This window comes from Cottoperca gobio, chromosome 21, assembly GCF_900634415.1.
Source record: "Cottoperca gobio chromosome 21, fCotGob3.1, whole genome shotgun sequence".
NCBI classification, from domain to species: domain Eukaryota; kingdom Metazoa; phylum Chordata; class Actinopteri; order Perciformes; family Bovichtidae; genus Cottoperca; species Cottoperca gobio.
This window is the reverse complement of record NC_041375.1, coordinates 18,569,102-18,593,540: the sequence shown is the minus strand read 5'-3', so window position 1 is coordinate 18,593,540 and position 24,439 is coordinate 18,569,102. Positions and strand designations below refer to the sequence as shown.

General features: G+C 40.9%; 1 protein-coding gene across 1 annotated transcript in view; it reads right to left on the bottom strand.

The window, feature by feature from the left end:
• The window catches only part of klf7b (Kruppel like factor 7b), a 66,292-nt gene that overhangs the window by 22,390 nt on the left and 19,463 nt on the right, over nt 1–24,439 (bottom strand). Inside the window, exon 2 of the mRNA XM_029458750.1 lies at nt 3,617–4,268. Coding sequence (XP_029314610.1) covers nt 3,617–4,268 — 652 coding nt within the window. The remainder of the gene's footprint in view (nt 1–3,616; nt 4,269–24,439) is intronic.

The window sequence follows — 24,439 nt, the reverse complement described above, 5'->3', positions numbered from 1 at the left end:
TGTAATCTGTACCACAATAAGGTCGCACACTTGCTGATCGGTGAATTTCTATTTGTTTGTTTTGGGTTTTCCTTTGTTTTATCTGAGTATGTTAGAACTGCCGTTCCACTTTTACGCAAGCAGACAGCTTGTTGATGGGGTTGTTGGAAGGTGTATTTCTTCACTGATGGGGCTACGCTAGCAGTTTCCACCCTGTCTCCACTCTTAGTGCTTCGCATGTCTCGTTTTATTCATTTGGTTTTCTCTCTGAATATTCACACATCATCACCTGACAGCAGCTCAGTGTATTTGAGCTTTGATCTTCAATGTATTGTTTGCACATCCAAATATAGTATCAGATATAATTTGCAATTTTAGAAAAATAAACTTTCACTAAGTATAAAGATAAAACCAGATCAAAGATTGTGAGGAACTAGAATTACTGCCTTGTGGGTGTTTGCATCCGCCAACCAGTCAAGTTGCATTTTACATCCATGTCTGACCAAAAATATCATCATTTTATTTGTGCGTAATTGTCGTAATGAGCTTATACATTTTTGAGTTATTGCCAAAAACATGTTTTGTAGGGTCACAGTGACCTTGATCTTTGACCACCAAAATCCAAAAGCCGAAATAGGCGTTTCTGCCAAATTTGAAGAAATTCCCTTGAGGTGTTCCTGAGATATCGCGTTCAAGAGATTTGTACAGACGTACATACAGATGAAAAAAACTGAAACTCTGACTGTAAATAAGAACAGCTCTGACTGGGTACTTTAGAGATATACCAAATTAATTTGTACATCAATTAATGTTACAACTATCCCATTTTCATATAGGAAAATAAACTTCACATCATAGCTGCAGCTCAGATAAATTGTTTTGGATATGAACAGAGGGATGTTATTACCAACATTATGTGGAATTGCTGCACATGCATAGTAAACTCCTGACAGTGCTCACTATAACGATGTTTCTAATGGCCTCTGGTGTGCACTACGTGACAGTAAGTGTATTGATGCTGTGCAGGCTTTCTGCAGTTGCTCCTCCCTGTAGTCTCTGCTACGTTAATCCCTCCCAACATGTATGTTCAATGATTTATGGTCATAAAAACCCAAAAAGAGGATTAAGCTAATTAAACCACAGTGCTGCGTTTGTAGTGAACACATCGGGAGGGAATATACCGCCCCCACATTTATACCACACACGCACAAGCTGCAGTGTCCCCTGGGTGAATGATTCTGCCTTCTAAAGCTCATCGTTCGTTAGCATGACTCGACTGTAAAATCACCAGAAGATTAAAGATATTGCAGCTAGCGGCCAGGCTACCAGAAATCCAGGTGCTCCATTCTGGATAAGCTATAATAAAGGTACAGCTGTAGGTTCCCCCGGCTATGCTAGGTGCTGCCCTGGAATGTAATGCTATACTTAAAGCCATGTGTTGGTCGCTGGGATCATAAAAGCATGTAACACGCTGGATTAATGATGCCAAGGTTGCCAGTATTAATACAGTGGAGGGTCTGCAGGCTATGTACTGTAATCCTGATGAATACCAAGGAAACTGCTAACACTGGAAGATGACAACTGGCGGCCATGAACCACTCAAGATACTGTAAATGACGCTGCCGTTAAAGTTAAAGTTGAATAATGCTAGCTTCAGGTGGTGCAAGTCTGCCCAGGCCTCCTGCTGCAGATAAGTGATGGATTCAGCCTCAGTTACACAGGCTAAAAGATGTTCAATGCAGAGAGCACAGAAAACAGATTTATAGGAATGTACAAATGTGGTGCACTAGTTCCTGTCACTTGAAAAGTACTGCTGTAAATCTGAGCGACAATCAAACTAATTAAAACAACCTCCACTATGATAATCGCTAAATACATTTTCAGACAAACGATTCGTAAAGTTTCTATTCTATGGTGTTTTCTTGTGATTTTGCACACTATTGAAAGTGGTCTTTGGTTCACTTAAAACAGTCAACACTACCGGTACTCTTGAGTTCAAGTGCAGACAGACAACATCACTGTACTGACAGTGGAGGTGCTGATACAGCAGGCTCTGGCGCTTGCCTTGGTTTTGACTTCTGATTAGCCTTCAAACTTATGGATCCAGAAGAAATGACACTCTTACTATCAAACCCCTATACATTGTTTTTTGTCTCAAGTCTTTCTGTGGACTCAACTGTGGTTGGTTTACTGGTGAAATCAAACCTTTTTCTGCTTTCAGTACAGCCCCAACTGGAATTGATTTAAAGGGTTTGTTTCCATGTGTTATGAGAGATAACTAAGGCTGTTCCTTATCAAGTAAACTTCAGGCTGAGGTCAGATTACTTAACGCTGTTTAAACTCAAGCAAATCACATTTCATCAAAATCTGCATCAGGCAAATCAATCTTCCTTCATGTGTCTACTTCATCAAGCCAACGTCCGCACAAGCTCACACTTTGGAGAGTTCATGGCAAACAGCCCCTGGACACATTAGCCTGGTGTGTGTTCTGTCTGAGGGTCACTGAGAGGGCAGCTGTAGTTAGCAGCTAAAGCTGCATGTCCGACCCAGTTGGACACGGCTGAATTTAGTACCAGTCTATCAATCATCACGTAATTACTGAGGCAGGGCCTTTTGGCCCTGAGCTGGTATCAAGACTCATAAGGAAATTAATAAATCTAGAGGATCACCTGAGAAGCATAACAAATCGAGGAGAGGTCATAATCTCTGTTAAAAAAGTCAAATATCTGATGTTTTCTGCCAACTCAAAAGGTGAAGTATCTTTTTGGTTCTGTGCATGTGCTGGGTTTGAGCCTGACTCCAGGTTTAAGCACATTGTTGGAGTTACAACATCTTGTAGTACTGCAATGACAGTGCTGGCAATTGTATTAGGACATTTTGTCATTGCGTTGGTTCTGGTTCAGCACATTGGGTTTGAAATGCAACATAGACTAGGAGATAAAAATGCTGACGATCAGCTTTAATTCAAGTGTGTTAACAGTGCAGGAATTGTAGTCACTGCTATATATAGGACCCTCATTTTAGGGCACAGAAAGTAACAGGAAAAGTTGTATAAACTCGAACAAGGTCATTATTTTCAATATTTGTCTCACAGACATCATTAGACACTTGGTATCTTTCCAGCTGATGTTCTGTCCGGTCTGTACGACAGCCAGCTTCACTTCTTGTTTCAGGACTCTTTGCCTGCAGTCTGCTCTTCAACAGTGAAACACATAATCAGTTGGATTGAGGTTGTGCGGCTCACTTGGACAACCAAGAACGTTATAATGTCCTGCCATAAAACTTCTTAGCTTGGTATGTTGTCCTGCTGCATTGTTCTAAAACTGTGGGACCTGGGGCTCATTTCCCACAAGCCTTAACATAGATCACAAATGGTGGCAGGATCATGTTTCGCTAACATGGTATTCATTTTGATTAGTTAAACGCATCAAAATGAGCGAGAGGAGAAGATGTTACACATTTGGTCAAAAGGGCCCCAAGAGCTACAGTGTAGAGTACTTTATGGATGTGAAAGCTTAAAGTCAGCACTGTTACTTCATAATCACTGTTTCATTTTAAATTCAAATTGCTGGACTACAGTGCTGAAATGATAATTATAGAGTTCTAATGCTGATGGTAATTGTAATGAAGGTCTTACCTGTGTGAGTCCTCTGATGTGCCTTCAGATGGGAGCTCTTGGTGTAAACCTTCCTGCAGCCATTAAACTGGCACCGGTGGACTCTCTTTTTGTTCTCTGGTATGTCTCCTCCCAGACTTCCTCCTCCTCCCTGCTCGCTGTCACTGAGGGCTCCTCCTCGGCTCGGCGGCGATGGTAACGCTCGTGCTGCCACCAGTTTAGCTGCTCCTAACCCTACCTTCTTCGCCACAAATTTGAGCGTTAGTGTACCGTCTGCCGTCGCAGTCAGTGTTTGTGTGGGTTTGATGAGGTGGCGGCCGAGCTCTGGAGACGATGGTGGTGTTAGGGAAGTAACCGCGGCGCTGAGCTGTGCGGCACTGACTCCTGCCAGGACTTGGTCCTTTGGTGTGAGAGTTTCAGTTCCTGCCTCGGCTTGGGTCTTGCTGGGGTTGGCCACATGGAGGATTTTGGCCTGGACCTTGGGGGGAGTTACCGGTACTGGAGGCGGGCTGGGCTGGTCAGGGAGGCTGGAGAGGAGCGGGTCCATCAGGTCCTCATCACTGTCGCCACCCTGCATGAAGGTTGGCATTAAGAGACAGTCCAGCTCATCATCAAAGAGCTCCGAGAGTCGCTTGGGCTCCGTCTGTAGATATCGCTCCAACTCTAGACACGTCTGCAAGAAAAGGAAAGACATGGAGCCAGAGTCAGACATAAATATACTTTACACCTGTTGGTTCAGTGTTTCTTACAACTCCAGTCACACCATCTACAGTACATATGTAAGATGCTGTATCACACCACTTTTGAAATGGCCTTTATTCACTAGGTTCATTCATGCTTCAGCAAACATGGCTCATTGATACAAGTCAAGTGGTTGAGCTGTGTGGCTGTAGCTATGTGTTGCTGTGTGTTGCTGTGTACCAGCTGTGAAAACAAATATCCCCCTGAGACAATACATTCTATTTATAGACCGATGTCACATCAGGTATATGACTACTGGTTGACTACGTGTACAGGACTTTATAATCGCTGTTACTCCGCTGATACAATCACGCCAACACTGTTTACTTTGCAATTATCTATTGTTGATTTATACAGCAATTTCTCAGTACACTATCATTGTGTATGTATAAACTAATATATTGAGGGATTTGTTATTGCTGCTGAGATTCTTTAAAAAATCCTTCCAAGAACACTTTCATTTGCAATGAGCTGGTCACCGGCACCCACTCGTGGAATAATGGCTTCATAAGGCTACTAGAGGTTACAAACTCCACAGGGAACATTTGAGGATAGAAAATGACCGTGATCAGGATTAAAAATACAAAAACAGAGTTGAATGTTTGTAGGAACTGGGACAAAAACAGCAATCGCCCATGTCAAAGTCTCACGCCTTGTATGTGCAACGATTCGCTATTTGTACGAGTAAAATTGGTTGATTGTCATCGAAACAATAGTTGCTTTTTTAACAATAAACAATGCAATTTCTTTTTCAAGTCTTGCCTGACGTTAGTATATTCAGTGTTTTCTCCGGACTGCAGCCTGTTCAGAGCCATTTACTAGTCTATTTAAATCCAAATACCCACTGCAGGCTTTATATCTTTCTGCAGCTGTTGACCATGTCACCTGGCACATGGCAGTCCTGAGAGAGGAGGGATTTAGTCTGTGATTGATTGCTGCTGCCTGGCCGAGCTCTCCGGAGCCCTGAACTGTGGAGGCCTCCCCTGTTTCCCTCTGCTCACCCAAATCAACCAGCCATAGAAGTTATATCACAAGATCGAGGAAGGAAGGAGAGCGGGATGACGGCGGGAAAGTCAAGCAAAGAAACAAAGGAGAAGGACGGGAGATAAGGAGAGAGAAACAAGGAAACATAAGCAAGCAATTCTATAATTGTTTATTTAACCTTTATCCTAAGATAACAGAGACATGTGTCATATGTGCAACAACTACACCGTTCCAGATGTTGGCAGAAGAGCAGTTCACCACGGTGAGTGGTCAAGGGCACTGGCCACATTACCTCAAAGGATTTGAGCCAGAAACCTCGAGGTCACTAACCTACTTTTCTAACCTAAAGGCTTCACCTCTCGTCCCAGAACTTTTACGTTTTCTGTAATTCCTTCCCGCTCTCACTTGAACTTCCAACTGCACTTTTGAGGAACATGGGACTGTTTAGTCTCTCCAGCTCTGGCTCTGATATCTCACATCTGCAACACTAGTTTTTAATCGAAATTCAATCTTCCTAGTTCCAAAGAAGACACATGTATCTAGCTCTAGCTCGTCAAAACAGAAATAGATAAACAATAAAGTTTTCACAGCTGTTGGATATGAAATGTAAGCTAATAACAAGCCTTATTAAATGCTACTATGTGATAGTTTCAATGGTTTTATAAAGCAAACAGATGCAATCCAGATGGTGGAACATCCGATTTCAGAGCAGCGATGTAAGTTATTATTTACAGAATTAATTAGTTTAAACATAAGCAAAATAATGTTTCAAACAGATGTAGTTACATACATGGTTAACTCTAATATTAACACATTTTCCTTAATGAAATTGGATCCTGCAATGACAATGCTGACTGACAAAGAAAGTGGGTTGAACTAAATTTCATAAAGATTCAAACCAAAATCTGCTTCCATGTCCCTGAAAAACTACCTGTTGGGTCCCTGGATTTTAAATGTGTGGATGCATCTGTCCGTTCCCATAATGAAGACTATTTTATGAACTGAAACGACATCTTCTCCAAACCTCATTAACGCTACCAACTGTCATACATATAGTCCGACCTTGAGATGTCATTACTACAGTAATTAAACTGGTTGCAACTTGCAGCTGCATGATTCTTCAAGGGACTGTTCATGCTAGAATGGGAGTTACAGTCCAGTTGTGTCACAAAACCTGTCAATAAACCTATGCAGGTGGTTCAACATGTGGCGAACACTGCCATGATTTTACAGCTGCATGTCCAACAACGATACAGTTCCTCAAACCATAGAAACACTTAAATGACTGAACACTATGAATGCTCTTGTATAGCGAATCAGACATATTCAAAGTTGTTTATTTTCACCTTAGAGATACAGTCGTATGCTCGTAAAGAGAATTGTCATTCTACTATCACATCATCTAACAAATTAAAGAACATTAGAAACTTAAATGAACATAAATATGATAAATTATCTTCAATGTTTGCAATTATATTTCAGTTAATGATGGATTCCAGGAAAAGATTCAAAAGTCTAGGAAAAACCCTTTACTAGAGTTAACATATCCTGTGTTCATAACGTTCCTGTCTGTGTTCATGTCATTTATTTTTATCAGGAGAGAGAGGGGGAGAAGACAGCAGGCCACAGCTCTATACATGTCCACTCAGCACTTTCTTGCAAGCTACCTGGCTTGAGCACTATCCTGCAGCATACTGCTTTTACTGTATCAACTTGGAATTGAATTAGTTTCCTCTGTGTGGCCAAAGGCCTTTGGCAGCTGAGGGTTCTCATCCTGGTCCTCTGGCTCTTTCCACCTCTGCCATCGGAGCAAATTACAGCCACTATAGAAATGTTTTTTCTTTCGTTCTTAGCAGCAGCTGGATGACTTGTTCCATTCAGACCGGCCAGCGCTGGAGCTTTGCTCCACTCAGCCTCAGTGACGAGACAGACAAACCAACTCATTTAGCCTGAACATCTGTTGAGTGGTGATAAGCTGAACTTCCCTCTCCCTCCTTTCCCCCCTTTCTTCTTCCCTTTAAAAGAATGTCTTTTTTCCTCAGGATGCTCATTTGCATATGAATATAAATCAAAGACATCTCTCTGGGAGGGTTACACTGCTTCATAAGGAATCTTGAAAATGAGAAGCATTCATGTACCGAAGCAGTAACAGTAACAGATGACGCCAAGTAACAATGTCTTGTGCAAAGCTGATACGAGTGAAGAAAACCTTCGGGTTAGCCTTTTGTCCAGATTGTTGCTATGATGTGTTAGTATTGGTATTCCTTTGAGTAATTGTTGTGTGTAATACAATATCTAGTCAAGCATATTATAGGAGGCTATTATATCGCTGTTGAAATTAGATCAGCTCTAGAAACCACTACTGGAGAATGTGAAACAGACATCACATTATCTAGACTGAAACTTAAACAGCCAAGTGCTTTATTTCAACATAGCTGCAAGGTTTGGACAGTAGAATGAGAAGTAAACTGCTCTTTGATCACTCCTAGATATATTATATAGCATATTTAAATGCAGAATCGGCTTACTAAAAGAGCCCAAGAGGCATTGCAAACTCAAACAAACAACGTGGTTTAATACAAATAACAATTCTAAAGTTAATAAAATGTTTTCATTCAGAATACCAGCAGTGTTTAGTGTGGACTAAGAAGTAAATCCCCACCTAAAGGTTATTGGGTTTAGTTTCAATTGAAATGTTCAATATAATCTATAGTTGTCCACTGTTGTAAAATAATGTGAAATGTATTTACAATGGAGACTCATTCTCGCCCTTGTATGTGATCAAATAATCTAAAATGCAAGATTCACTTACATGCTTTCAACCTTATTCCACACATATACGAACACCTGTTGTCATGTGACACATGTCACGTGATCACACCTCATGTTCCATTCACTGAAGAAAGCTGTTGGATGCAGCTGATAACTGAAACAAAGCTGGTAGGTGAACATTGAGTTTATAATAATTGATCACAAACAGCAACAATAATGGATAAATCAACAACTCAAGAGAGCCTGTGAGAAAAGTTGGCTGTGCCCCATCAATTATTTGTATTAATTGTCACACACTTCAACAAATAAGATGGTGAGTTAACTCTTATCTTAACTGATGAGAATGATTATCAAAACAACACTAATACAACCAGAGTTGTACAAATAAAAGTGCACCATTATTGCACATCTGGGTAACTTGGAAATCTGGCTGACACAGCTACAAATTCCAGATACTATGAGGACGGAAAGGTCATCATGAGGAGAACTTTGATATATAATTCATGTGGTTTTTGCCCTGAATTGAAGGTTTCTGGTTCCTGGAGATTACACTTTTTCCTGTGGGATTGGGGCTGTTGTTGCTCAAAGGACACGCGCAAAAATATTTATGGAGATGAAAGTTTTAAATCTTTCTTTTCCTCCTATCTAAAATATTTATCTCCTTATCCTTTCCAGGGCTCAATAGAATTTGCATCTGTACTGTATTCATCACCCTCAGACACAACTACAGCACCATGAATATCAGCTCTCTTTGATACAGTAAATACAGCCTCTATCGGTGATTTCTGACAGCACACTGTAACATTGTTTTCACTTGGACTAGAAATCAAAAATAGAAAGGTCTGTGTGTCTCCTGGCGGGGGCTGGACTGATGCTGAGGACTGTTGGAGGTGGGCGGGGAAGACAGAGGGTAGAGAGAGCCCGAGGCTGTGGAAGAGGAACGAGCGGCAATCAAACCCACGACTGTCAGTGAACGCATCGCCTCTGACATCACACGTATGACCTTCTCCTGCGTCTGCTTCTCCTACACACCATGAATATCAGGTAACAATGACATGTACGGCCTGCAGCGTGTGTGTGTGTGTGTGTGTGTGTGTGTGTGTGTGTGTGTGTGTGTGTGTGTGTGTCAGCTGGCTAACAGCTCAGACTGATAGCATGTGTAGGGCTCACCTCCTGTCCCCCTGCTTGGTCCCACAACATATGGAGAAAGGTCACAACGAAAAACACACGCACACACACACACACACACACACACACACACACACACACACACACACACACACACACACACACACACACACACACAGAGTTACACTCATTCCCATTGAAAATGTTTTTTTTTAAACTGTTGTAGTGTTTTAACACTCACAACACTGTTTTTACACAAGTCTCTCCTTGAATCATCCGTACAAACAATGAGACACTGAGCTGCAGAAAATCTTCTTCACTGACAAAAAGTCAAGAAGGTACAAGTCAGTAAACACAACAGTTTTAGGACAGAAGTCAACTAGAGACTTGCTGCAGTAAGAAACATCCAATCAGAAAGCTTCAGATTATGTAGCTGGCAGCTAATAGTGGGCTGAAGCTCTGTTCACGTCATCTTCGGCAGAATGGGATGACCTCCTGTTATTACTACTTTAGCATTAATGGTTTATTTTAAAATTGGTCGCTTTGCAGCCATTTGGTCACCAGTGTGTTGACACTTCTATAGCTGCTAGAATACACAGCTCACAGTTATAGCTAAGACAGTGATGTGAACATTTTCTCCCACTTGGCTTTTCTTAATTACACTCTGTATGATTTGATTGTGGCATGAGGTGCAGTGTTTTGTTCCTGATTGCAATGATAACGTGTTCAGAATATGCCAAAGCTGTCATTTCACACTGGCTGTCACATTCTCCACAGCCACTGAGGCTCAAGGGTACAGTTTTACTACCTGTAGTATTTACTATACAAAACTAAATTAAAAAATACTTTAATTATCAATTAGGAATATTTCTCTTTAATATTTCTCTTTGTGAATATACAACAGCTCACATCACATTTGGTTCTGCAGTGGCAGTTATTGTACTAATTTCACATAATTATTTCCAGTGTTAATTTTCCATGTTGCTTGATTTAATTATGTAACATTATTATAGGTCAAAGTCAAACAAGGTCAAAAGCAAGTGCAGTTTGACTGCTGAGGTGAAAGTCAGCTGTGTTTGACCGTCACATATTACAACGTATTTCAAAGCTCTAAATGTCCATATTGTGATTCTGTATAAAACAAACTTGTGTTGTTTGTTGCCATATTTCACACGACCAGCTACACTTACATACACAGAGCTGAAGATAAAAACAATGAATCCATTTTGTCATCCTGCATCCTCCGTTTCCTCAATGGATGTTTCTTTCCCTTCATATTTTTAACGTTTGATTTAATATCACGTCTAAAATAGCTACTGCTGAAGTGCAGGTCCTGCCTGTGTGTGCGTGTGTGTCTGTGTGTGTGTGTGTGTGTGTGTGTGTGTGTGTGTGTGTGTGTGTGTGTGTGTGTGTGTGTTCTCCTGCTGAAGTCCATTAATAATGAATGCAGAGAGCAGAGGGCTCTGGATGGAAGCGCTAAGAGATTTTGACAGACAAAAGATCATCGAGGACGGCGCTCAGCAAACAGACTGAAGTGGGTTCAGCAGGAGATGCTCTCTGTGTTTGCATGCGGCACACAGTTATGTGACTATTACCAACATTTCCATATGACAATGGTGAAATTAAGCCATTTACATGATCCTGTAAAGTGACACTTCCGATAATGATTTGCTTCACATGTGGCTGTTGCCACGTCAATGACTGAGGGAACAACGTGTGAAACATCCACGGCTATACAAATATTTCCTACACTGCTCAGTGAATGTTTAGATAATAGCATTAACTATCAAAACTAGGTTTAGTGAAATTAAGCATGCTTTTGCAACTTCTGGAGTCAGAATTCAGGGTCGTGACATATAAACAACAAACAGCTTTGCTGGACTAAGATACAACGGGGAGAAAATGTGATTCCTGGTGTTCAGTAGAGACCGGTGACAGAAATGATAGCAGTAAAATCACAATTCTGGAAACAAAATATAACACCCTAAAATGATACTATACTCAACCACATGACAGAAAAGTTCAGCACAAGTCTCACTGAAACTCCTTACATGAAGGTTTACAAAGAAGCTCTGCCAAAAGTGACTTACGCCCATATCAGCTTACCTACCATGCTGTCAAACACTCTTTGGCTATGCTTATTCATGAGTTTCCATATAGCGATAATTCTTGTCCTACTCTTAAGATTAAGATGCCTGAGTAATGTGAGACAGGCAGATGAAGCAGCAGCAGCAGCAGCAGCTCAGCCAGTAGGGGATACATGGTGGGAATCATGTGATGTACATGTCAGGTACTTGCTTACAGTAATAAAAAACAGCCTGCATTTTGCTCATGGAAGTGCTTGATGAGCTGAGCAGTGATAGTGTATACAGTATCTACACTTCAGACACACGTCAGTCAGGAAAAATAAAAATGACTGAGAGCAGCTCCTGCACTTTGTCCAAACCTCCTGGATCCAGCAATAACCTTCTGCATCTTTTTGTTTTGCATTATAAAGCAACATGCATGCACGATTACAGTACAGTTGGTAAAGCTTGATCCAGTCGCTCTGTAAAATCTACGAGACATTTTAAACAAACAGCTTAGGTAACGCTTTCTTTTCCAAATAAGTTTAACCAGATTGTTTTATTCGTACGCGCGAACTAACAATAAGCAGAGTTGGTCTCTCAGCTACACTGGTGAGTAAGTCTAAAGGAATGATAGTCAGAACACTGAGAACAAGCCCACGGCTGTAAAAAGGACCTGAAAATCCCCTTAAATTGATTTGGCACACACATCTGTGAAGAGCGGATCAAAAAACTTTGGGGGACATAAATGGAAATATTAAAAAAAGGTCCTGTAGAGATTTGTAATGAATACTAAATAGATCTTTTGAACTCACAGAAGAATCGATGTTTGGAGTAATTTCACGGTATTTTTTTTGCTTTTTTTGGAACTCTATAGTTCCAAAAACATTGTTATCACTTTAAAAATGTAGACGTGTCGTAACAGGTCTCCATTAATGATTAACATTCTTGTAACTACATGTTACTGCACTTAAATCCCACGAATGGAGAGCTTCAGAGTAGGTTCCTCACATTTTTCTCATTCATCTCACTGACTCACCGACTACAACACAAAACCGATGTTCCAGTCTGAGGAATCAGTTTCCCCTCACGCTGCTTCAGAAAGCCTCCTCGTGAGGATCTCATCTCCTCGACTCTAATCCTTTTAGTTTGTTCCTGTCTCTCTTTATCTGTGTGTTCATTAGAGAGTGTTTATTTTCCCTCAACATTATACAGCTTTTGGCTTTAAATGATGTTTTTCTCTTCACTTTCTCGTACAAATAGGTCCTAATTAAAGTGCGTTGGCTTCCATAAACTGCTCTTTGAAGCGCTACCTCTTGACGGATCTCGCTCTCTCCACACAGCGGGCTCTGATGGCTAATTAGCCACTCAAAGGAAAAGGCAAAAAGAGGCTCTTTATTCAGCTAATTTGCTGATGCGGCTGTGTACACGGCGGATGTGTGTGTTTGTAAGAGTGAGAAGAGCATAATGACTTTTAACTGATGTGTGTGAATATGCAATGCCTCATGCGTACGATATCAAACCGACACCATTGGCAGAGAGCTGCCGCCTTTATGTCTGAGCGAGCCCCGGTGCTGCAGAGTGGATGTGTGTTTGGTGCTTTGTTAGAGACTGAAGTGTAGTTTGTGTGAAGCTGCCTGTGAAGATGCCGTTTGAGTTACTGAAGCAGCGTCTGTGCGGAGTCACATTGACTTACAACTGCACATCCTGCAATCTGATAAAAATGACGCGACACAGGATGCACTAACCCGAAGCACACTAAAGTCTACTAACATAATTTGCTCCTTATCCGCGTAGCGTAGAATCAATCTTCAATCATTTTTTAACTAACATTTCAGATGTGAATTCTCTGAAGGATACTCATTAAAAGTTACGAGAAATGTTGCTCCTCTAATGTTTTAAAATGATCATGTTTTTACCAACATGATGAATAAGAATTAAGAGGATTTTTCTCTTGCTCTTGACTTCTACTTTAATTAGGGAAAGAAATGTATGCACAAATCTGTGACGGCTCCTTTCTCAGAACCCTTGGGAATAACTACCCAACTGCATGTTTCTATACTTGAGTCGAGTGCTAAAGCGTCCGTTTACACTCACTGTAATTCTGCAGCTTTCCAGAAAGATGCTGGAGTAACTCAAACAACCACCTATGTGATTGATATGTCATTTCAAAACCATGGTGCAGCTATATCAGCCTCCACTCTTCTGGTTTCAGCAGGGATTTTCTCCCATTGAGCCGCAAGAGCGTTAGAGACGTCCAACACTGATGTTGGGTGATAAGGTCAGTTTTCCAGTTCATCACCAAGGTGTTGGATTGGCTTCAGGTAAGGGCTCCGTGCAGACTCTGTGTGTATCGAACCTTGCACACAGCATGGTCTAAAATATCAAGTGTAGCAGTGATGTGTAGCCCAGCAGCATACAGTACTTAAATACCCTCTCATGCAGCCTGAACCTCAGCTTGCTTATGGACAGCTGCCATTTTGGAGACACCAGCTTCCTCATGCCTACACTGCACCGAGCCAGCTGCAGTAATGTGCCAGTATCTTTCTGGATGGTGAGCGTCTCGACCTTCCTCTGCTGCCAATCCTGCCACTACGTCTGCTTCCGATACCAGCAAAACTTCTCTCAACATGGCAGTGCTCCGATGAGGTAGTGAGAGTTGTTTAACTGAATGCATCTGAATTTCATATCCCAACCATTTAGAAAATAGCACCCAAACTGCAGGCTAGCAGCTCAGTCTGTTAACCGTTCAGCGTTATCAGTGTTTTTATCTGTAATAGGTTTGTACAGCGATTCTGACCGCATAAAGAAAATCCCTTTAGCTGTACTGGGTTTGGAATATATAAACGATTCAAATCTGTCTAAGCTTATGCTGAACATCTTGTTTTTATCTTTGCTGAATTCAAATTGAAGTTGTGAGGTTGTATAAGTGCACAGTATACTTGACATTCAACACTATTTTATGTCACAATAAGACACTTCACCTTGTGACCAAAACCTCATGACACCATTAAATACACAGACACCGCTCAATGCTAACAATAAGTTCAAACCATGGTCTAGGTTTACATTGCTACACACACACACACTAACAGACAACAGCATTACAATCAATCCGTTCTGTTTGACATTCACCGCAGTGATACAGACACAACACAACATCGCCACAGTGGCAGAGCCGACACCTGCGCGCGCCGTCAGTGTGTTCAGGTATCCTCTCGCTCGGCCTTAATTGAAAAAAGCAGCGCCACAAACAGAGGAGAGTCCTGTGGGGTCTGGTTTGACAAGCAGGTGGAAGCTTCAATAAAAGAGGTTAACGGAGACGAGACCTGATGGAAGAAACAAGACGACCTCCTCGGAAATCTCAGACTTTTTATCTGAGAGAAGGTTCGTTTTGGTAAAACCGAACATGCTTCAGTCTGGGGCCGCAGCACATGTGTATTTTATTAATAATTCATCTATCTGTGTGTTTCTTTCAACTAACTAATTAATCATTTAGTTTATGAAAAACATAACCACAAGTGACCAGAGACCAAAGAATAATCTACAAATATCTGTAGCACTAAGCTTTGATTAAATTGGAATCAAATATCAATTCAGATTTGTACACTTTTATTATTAAAAAACAAAATTTGTATGTAAAGTTTTGCTCTGTTCTTAATTGTTTGTTGGTTGGTATAGTGGTTACTGTTTAGCGCAAATATTTGCTTTCATTTCAATTTAGTTTATGATGTAATTTAAAGGCTATTATTATTATTATTATTATTATTATTATATTTTGTATTATTATTGGATCAGACCATCCTACCATATGGCTATACGGCCACATGTACGTGCTAAATAAACTAGTGGCTTTAGTAATAGTAACTAAAAGCAAGTAGAAAGCAGTGAGCTCATGAGACAAAGAAAGATAATTAGCCAATGAGAGGGAGAGTACGGGAGTCAGTGAGTGCAAGAAGAGAAGAGGCTCTGAGCCTTTATTGCTCACGTGCGTGCATGCACACACACACACACACACACACACACACACACACACACACACACACACACACACACACACACACACACAGCATCACCTCCGACCTCCAGCCTCAGCCAATGAAATTTTAATCAACAGTCTCTGATGGAGGAGAGCACTCAGACTCTCCTGCTGTGTAACTGCTCTCTCTCTCCATCTTCTCTCTTTTCATGCTTTTGAGCAGCCTCCTCCCTCGCACACATTTCACTTCCTCCTTCCTCCTTCACAAAGCTCTGCTCCTCTCTTTCTCCTTCTCATTCACTTGTGTTTCTTTCTCTTTCTCTTTCACTCCTCTCATCTTTTTCCTCTTCATCTCTTCTTATCTCAACCTCCAGTTTATCAGTGAAACAGCTGGAGCATCGCTTTTATATGGTTAACTAAAAAATCCCTTTTACTGCCTAACAGAAAACTATTATTTATTAATCTTAAAGATAAACAGTCAAATCACATCTGATGTGGATTTTTGCTTCTAACTTGATTTAAAACTATGGAAGCCAAGTTTACAGTCCGCATTGTGTTGTCCATTCTCCTCCTCAGACAAAACTGTTACAACAGACACATTATCCAACACACACATTATCCAACACACACACACACACACACACACACACACACACACACACACACACACACACCCACACCCACACCACACACACACGCCCCATCTTCACTGTCCACGGTTATTAAATACAAGGACATAAAATTAATTAACAACCTAATCACTCACATGCGCGCACACGCATGCATGCACACACACAGCTCTAAAAGGACAAGGCAGGTACAACCTTTTAATTTGAGGAATAATTTAATACTGCTTAACCAGGCTTATGGCCTTTCTCTCTCTCTTTGTCCTCGTGTGTGTGTGTGTGTGTGTGTGTGTGTGTGTGTGTGTGTGTGTGTGTGTGTGTGTGTGTGTGTCCTAGCTATTTCAATAATTGGCCGAGATGGAGGGATTGAAATCTGTGGCAGAATCATCTGTTCCTCTGTCTGTTGTGCTTTCTGTTAATGAAGCTACTCTCTCTCTCTCTCTCTCTCTCTCTCTCTCTCTCTCTCTCTCTCTCTCTTATCTCTCTCTCTCTATCTCTCTCTCTTCTCTCTCTCTCTCTCTCTCTCTCTCTCTCTCTCTCTCTCCTCTCTCTCTCTCTCTCTCTCTCTCTCTCTCTCTCTCTCTCTCTCTCTCTCTCTCTGTCTCTCTCTCTCTCTCTCTCTCTCTCTCTCTCTCTCTCTCTCTCTCTCTCTCTCTCTCTTTATCTCTCTCTCTCTCTCTCTATCTCTCTCTCTCTGTCTCTGTCTGTGTCTGCAGGACATTTGTCATTTGGGACGGCCTGTCCTCCACCATGAGGCATTTGTCTAGCCTGGAAAAATGATGGGCTTGCTGTGCACACATCACATCCAGACATCTAGTGTATAAACAAATGAACAAACACACATCACGTCTAACCTTTAAATCAGCTTGTACTTGAATTGGGTCTTTTCTAGAAACGCTTTAGTGCACTTGAATATTTACCGTTTCCTGTAGTTTTTATCTAAAACACAAACAGAAAAACAATAGAATTATTTTGTAATTATTGAAAGAAAGTGCTGCAAAACACTTTGAGTCTCAACCATCTGAGACTTGGTGCATGTTGGAATAGTTTAATGTGATATAATTACTCCCCTCATTAACTACATTCTTATTTATGATGTATTGTTTTTGTTGTATCTCCTCTCAGTGTTCTGCTGCAGTGACTCTCTTTCCCCACAGGGATCATTAAAGCTAGGTCTTAAAATAAAGCATTTGAATAAATCTCGTCAATGTTTTTCTACTCATGTAAATACAGTTTCTGTCAGCCAAAGCGTATCTGAAATACGTGAAGGACCGAGTGGTTTTCACTCTGAGTGTTTTTGTTCACTGTCATTCACACCACAGTTTGAGAGCCACAGTCTAAACGTGAATGTTGAACACTTGACTTCGGGAAAACCATTGACTCTGAAACTTAAATAAGAGGAAATGTGAGCGGTAAAGAGACACTTCCGCAGAGTGGTGTGATAAAAACGTGATGCATTTCCTGATAGAGGACAAAGAATGGCGAGAACTTAAACTACATGACGTTCAGCTTGGATTAAACGCACCTCGTGTAATTCACAAACTCACTCATTCACATTTGCACATTCGCACCGCCAACCTGCACCGCCAACCTGCACCGCCAACCTGCACCGCCAACCTGCACCGCCTACCAGAGATTAATACTAAGAACAACACTTCAGAGGAAGACGCTGACGTCGCCACCTGCAGGCAACGAGTGTTACAGCTGCAGTTTTTCCTTATCAATCAAGAAACCCATTTATAAGCCAATTAATATCATTTAATACATTTAAAAGTACATAAATGGGTGCTGAACCCTATGATTTCCATGTGTACCCATACCCCAACAGCTCTTTTGGTTTACAGACTATGAAGACACACACACACACACACACACACACACACACTATCGTGGAGTGGTAGTGCAATACTCCCGATTACATTTTAAATGGCCTTACATAAATAACATATGTCTTTATTAAAGAATGACAGAGATCTTAGTTTTCTCATCACATTAACATTTCTGCTGGCTCTTCAAATATTGCTAATAATGTCATGTCATGTCACCTAGGCTTGATTTAGAAATGACATGGCCTGTTGTGATTAACCAGTTGCCAAAAACGTTATTAATAATTCACATCTTCTGAAATACTGAAAAATTAACACAAAACCACAAAACCCCCACATTCAAATCTCAGCCTTTCACCAAAAACATTTAACACACGACTCAAAACGTTATGATGTTATAAATAAATGAAAACGTTTCCTTCAGATGCCGCGCACATCATTAACACACTGGTCGCAGAAATATGCTTGTTATTGTTTGCCTCTCGGGGAAGTCTGTTCATATCTTCAGACTTAACAAGTTGCAGTTTGATAGTGTAAATACTTAATATTTTCATAATTTATGAAACAGTAAAACACAGAAGTGTGTTTAAGGAGGAGACGTGTTTGCTACTCCTTTAAGGTTCGGTAAATTAAAGATGCATGAAACACTTTTTCTCATCAACATTGAATCGAATGACTACAGGATATAAGTATTGCAACCCCAAGGTTCATTGAGTCATTAAGGCTGCACATCGAACTGATGCTTTAACTATTCCACTAAAAACCTTTTTTCCCTCTGAATGCATCACATGAAAGAGAGCAGGGAAACTGTACTACCTGATTCTGGGTTTTTTTTGCAAACTAAAAATATCCTCCAACTACTCTCTGAGGGAAACTACAGTAATGCAACAGAGAGAGCTAGCGAGGTGGAGTGTTTCTGCATGTGTGAAACAGAGAGCAGCATAAGACAATATGTCTTGAGTGCACCTCTGCTGAAGATTCAATGAATTTCAGGGTCATTTTGATGGTTTTTCAGGTCTGATATTGACAATTGTTGGACTGAAGCTGTGAGTGGTAACGGCTCCTGGCTATTATCAGCTTCCTACGATAGAAATACATGCGTTCCTAACTGTAAATACCATCGGTGAACAGATAGATTGATGGATAAGGCCAACCTTTAGTGATACGACTAAACAAGGGCAAAGCATACACACTACATATGATCTCCGTATCCCACAAAACACCTCCGATCCAAATGTTAAAAGAAATCTAACATCACAATGTAATCACAGATGTCACAACTGAGGGTAAAAGGACTCACTGGTGCGTTCTGTGTGGCATCTGGTCGTCCAATCAGTCAATAAACATGTTTTCTTTTGCCGGACAAAGTGCCTATTCACGCTGAAGTTTGAACCCTCCTTCTTGTTCATTAGATCACGGGTCATGCCAATTATTGAACCAATCTGTCTGAAATTCTGTTAACCTGAAAGACCACAGTACAAACACAAGCATTAAGGTATAAAAGCTACAATTCTGACCAAAATTCATTCATTTCATTGGTGATTGGTGGATTTGCCAAGTCAATTTGAGCTTTTGCGTAGAGTTCACCTGCACTAACCTTGAGCCAGAGCGTGATGTAAGATGTTATATTAGCTCTATCTCAACCTCCATATTTATATAACCCTGCTCAACAAACGATGGTCTGCAGTCAAACATCATGCCGCAGTGGATAGTACAAATAGGTGCTAAATTCAAGGCACCTGCCACAAAGCTTTAAGGGCGTTTTTAATATAGTTTATTGCTTCCTGTCTGAATCACAGGACAAGTCCGGCCGGGAGCAACAACGTAAAGACAGATAAACAGGTTCCTATCTGCCCAACGTACTTTACTGCTCATCAGGGTCAGACCTTGATTTATTCTCCGGCTAGCTGCTGGATTTCGCTCGTCTGTCCAACACACACCCGGCTATGGGAGCCTTTTAGCTAAAATGTGCAAAGTATAACTTATAGTTAGGTCGGATGAAGGTTGAGTGACGTTACCACCACAAGCTAACCACTGCAGAATTTGTTTGCGAACGGACCAAGACCACATCCTTCACAAGGACTCGGTGGTTTTGGCCTGTGTTCGATTGCTGCCCGAACGAATTATATCAAGGGGGAAAAGGAACCAGAGTCAGATGAAACGAGACGAAACAACACAGATCAGGTTAAAAACAAGTTATAAAGTAGAAATCACGACAACCTTTCCAAACACAGCATTAACATGTCCAAAACTCAGATATGTCTTTTTGAGTCAATAATGACATCCTTTGTTTTACATGCGTTGAGATTGAAGTGGGCAATTTCTTCTCTGCAGGTTTGATCTCGGTCATTCGATATAAGACCCTCAAGGGCAGAGTTATCTGGAATGTCTTTTTTAAGATGAAAGGACATTCGGACACAGGTGCAGTCAGCTGTGTAAAAGTTAATCAAGAAAGTGATTAAATGCTTCCAGAGGGACCTTCTGCTTTCATAAAAAATAATGTCAAACTTTATTATTCAGTCTGATACTGAGGTCTGGAGGATTCCCATGTGACTATTTAAACTGATATTAGTCTTTTGCTCAAAATGTCCAGTCAGTCACATATGTCCACCTCGTATATGACAGATAGGGAGACGTTTAAACGACTGCATATGTATTGTGTAGTTTCTGTCCGTACGCTGATCAGAATGAAACACACACACAACACACACACACACACACACACACACACACACACACACACACACACACACACACACACACACACACACACACACACACACACACACTCTCTCTAACCTCCCCTATCAGGCTTCTCTCCTCTCTCTCCCTTCCTAATTGACCATGAAAGTACCCCATAAATCGAGTTACTGCATTGTGCCTGTCTAGTCATATAAAAGTGCTTTAATGGTTTTGCTAGGAGCTCTGTTGGGAACATTAGGCAGAACTCTCCACATTCATTAGCCCATTAGCCTGTTTCAATATTGACACTGTCTCATTTGTCCCCTCCCCTGTCTGTCAGGGCTGAGACACTTTGGGACCAGGTCTGAAATCTGCCCTCTGGCTCTGAATTTTGGTACGGATCAATCGGCGCTGCTCCACCGCTCGCTAACACGTTCAACAATATCACTTTGGGAAATGTTTGCCGAATGTTGGTGAGGCACAAAATGAAAAACCAGTCATCTTTTATTTGTGACTATTTTGCCCAGTTCCCATCTAGTTTGATAGTATAATAAAAAAAACACTAAAGTTTTATTCATAATCATCTGCTGGTTTAAAATGTCTACTGTCTCCTAAATGTCATAGAAATCAATCCTTCCATTCATCCTCAGACAGGATGGATAGATAAAAGTCCATCCTGTCCCCCCCCGAAGGAATGTGCAGCTTTTGCGGCCACTAAGGGTGAAATACACCGCTAACAAAATGAAAGAAAATTAAGGTTATTATATAAACGAATGAACTAATTATTTCCTCCCAAATTGCATTCAAAACCTTCTGGCCGTGTTTGCGCAGTAATGGTGCAAACATATTGTATAAATCAGAGCTTGGGATGGGGCAGATCTGGGGTGCAAATGATGCCAAATTCATAATAGTAAATTCTGGTCACTTCCAAAAATAATTTCAAATATCAAATGTCCATTCAGAGAAATTCAGATATAATCTGGACAAACAAACAACGTCCTTGTACGGGCAACAGTCACACATCGTTACGCTGTCATCTTAAATTAAAATCATTCAAATGACCTGCAGTCTGAACTGACATTGACAGATTTACATTTGTAACAATAAAATAAAGTTTGTCTTATTGTACACATTGCAAGCATAGTTCAAATCCACTGTGTTCTGAATCCCACGAGAAATTGTGGATTTTCCAAACATCTCAGGATGCATTTTGGAGAAAACTGTATAAAGGGAATCACAAGAGTATTTCCATGTGATGAAACGCTGCAGCCATAAAACTGACTTTAATATCATATTCAACGTCAAGGGCAGATTGTTTCAACGCAGTGTTGATCAAGCAGATACAGAATATACTCTTCTCATGCCTCCTTGTGTGTAAACACAGCACATTGATGTATACTATAAGTTTTGTGTATAAATATATGACACAACTACAGTGGAGATCTAAGCGTAGCATTTTAACTTCATAAAAGCTGCATGACTGATGCCTCATGAAATCTCTTTAGATATAAAAAGCCAACGCTCAGAGAATGAAGCCGCGGCTGCTTGAGCATTTTCTTTAATGTATATACACGTATATGGTAATAATATGTTCAAAGGAAATCATCATTAGCACAGTGCTTACTGTGTGTACATCAAATAAATACATTTCAAAACATTAAGACGGGGAAAATATAGTGTAATTTCTGTCTCCATCAGCCTTACTGAACAACACTGCACTGAACCCACTGAACCCACTGAAGTAGAACATTATGTTAATGCTGAGATATGAGACTGCATTTCTGCCAACTAGCCAGAGAGGAGATAGCACGCATGTGAATGTGCGTGCTTGCACACCAGCGCGCACTCTTCACACTCACACATTATATCCTCCATCCAAATCCACAGGGGGTTTCTGGCTTTATTTAGGTGTATGAAAGACATACCGCGTGTGCATGGCAGCTGGTCCAATCATGATAAGTATGCAAATTTACATTTGATTACTTTTATACTTGTGCTTTGTGGAGTGAGGTGAGTTTTACTCCAGTATCAGCTGCTGTCAGCAGGTAGCACTGCTTTGGATCCTTTGAATCCGGAAAATGCTGATATTACTGCTGCATTTTCTACAGCGTGTGACAATATGACAACCCATCTATAACCGTGTGTATGTGTGTATGTGTGTGGGTGTGTGTTAAACTAGAAGCCAGTTTAAGGTCAGTCAAGCTGTGTTGAGCATGGCCTTTACCCCCCCCCCCCCCCCCCCACCGCCCCCCTGTTGAGGGTCCTGCAGGGCGGGCTGCATTGCGTGACATTTTTTATGTTGTGTTGGTGTCACGGAGAAGAAGTGAAAGCATCATTCTCTGCCACCTGAGGCCTGCAGATACTGTCAGAGGGCAGAGCCAGTGTTACATATACCAAAGCCTAACATTGTTACTCTAATTCTATCACCGTACCACCTTGCTGCTCCCAGAGTAGCTGACTTTGTGGATACCAGGTTCAGGTAGATAAGCTATTTATGCCACTGGTGCTCAACTTGTGCTCTTTCCACAAAAAAGGAAATAACCTTTAGGGGATTTTAGGACAAATTAAAATGTTCAATTAGTAATGTAGACATAGCCCTTTACTTACCTAATGCAACAAAGCACAATTACATAAAGGATTTTTAACCTATTATGAGTGCCGTATATATAAATCCCTCAATAAGTTGATAAAACACATTTTAATCCTTCTTTTCCAGATGCAGCTCCAACTTCCTGTTTTTACCTTCACACTGGCAGAGCGCTCATTAGATCACACAGCAGTTATTTGGTGAACTGTTGTTCATTGTCCATTTCTCATTCACTTAAATGAGGTTATAGTTGGTGAAGATCGTTTAGTTTAAATGGCTGCTACTCTGAACAACAAGCTTGATTTTATCACCCACACATCAGTCTGAACGCAAACAGACACCACAAGCTGTTAAATGATGTTGTGCATGATGATGGTGTTTATATATGATGTCAGCACCATGGTGCTTTGTGTGTGTGTGTGTGCGTGTGTGTGTGTGTGTGTGTGTGTGTGTGTGTGTGTGTGTGTGTGTGTGAGTGTGTCTGTGTGTAAGGACAGACTGCACACTACAGCACACATGCTGACTTTTACCCCCTGATGTATTCCTGGTATATTGCTGACAGCCTGCAGTCTGAAGAATACATTCATTTAATGATTTCTGTGTGTGTGTGTGTGTGTGTGTGTGTGTGTGTGTGTGTGTGTGTGTGTGTGTGTGTGTGTGTGTGTGTGTGTGTGTGCGTGTATGTGTGTGTGTGTGTGTGTGTGTGTGTGTGTGTGTGTCTGTGTCTGTGTCTGTGTCTGCAGTTGGCTAGTGTGCAAACAACAGCCTCCCCACTGCTCACTGGAGTCAGTAGTTCCATGCGTGGAGGTCACAGCACAAAAATTCGACAGATTTTCGTGATCATATATTTTATGGAGGACAGATGGAGTAGATTAAATTTAACAAACACAGCAGATAAAGTAATTAGAATAATAATAACACATCTGTTTACCTTTAACCACAGAGTTGACCTCACTGATTTGAACAATTCATATTCTCAAGTAGTGGACACGAGACTCTATTTTTACACTTTTTCGCAGCTTTGCACATTGCAAAAATTACATCTAGTGCCAAATTCAAATATCTATATTAATTATACAAATAACATAAAATCATTCTGAGTATGAAGTTGCGTTCAAACTGTATATATGACTGCACTAAGAAAAGAAAGGGGGGATTGAAGTTTGTTTGTCGGGTATAGGACAGGCTTTTAATATCCTGAAAGTCGAGTATAATTTACAGATTTATCAGCAACAATAAACTGCACTACTATCAATTTATAACTCATTCATATAAATTGTTATATCTTGCATCTCGAAAACTGCGTGGTGATTTGTAGAATCACGCCGTTCACATCACAAAGCTATCTATCAGGAATGTGTGCTTGCACATATTTGAGTAAAGCTATGTGTTGGAGTGAAAACATTCTTTTGCTGGAGCTCTCTGTGTTGTGACCGCCGCTTTGCCAACGCAC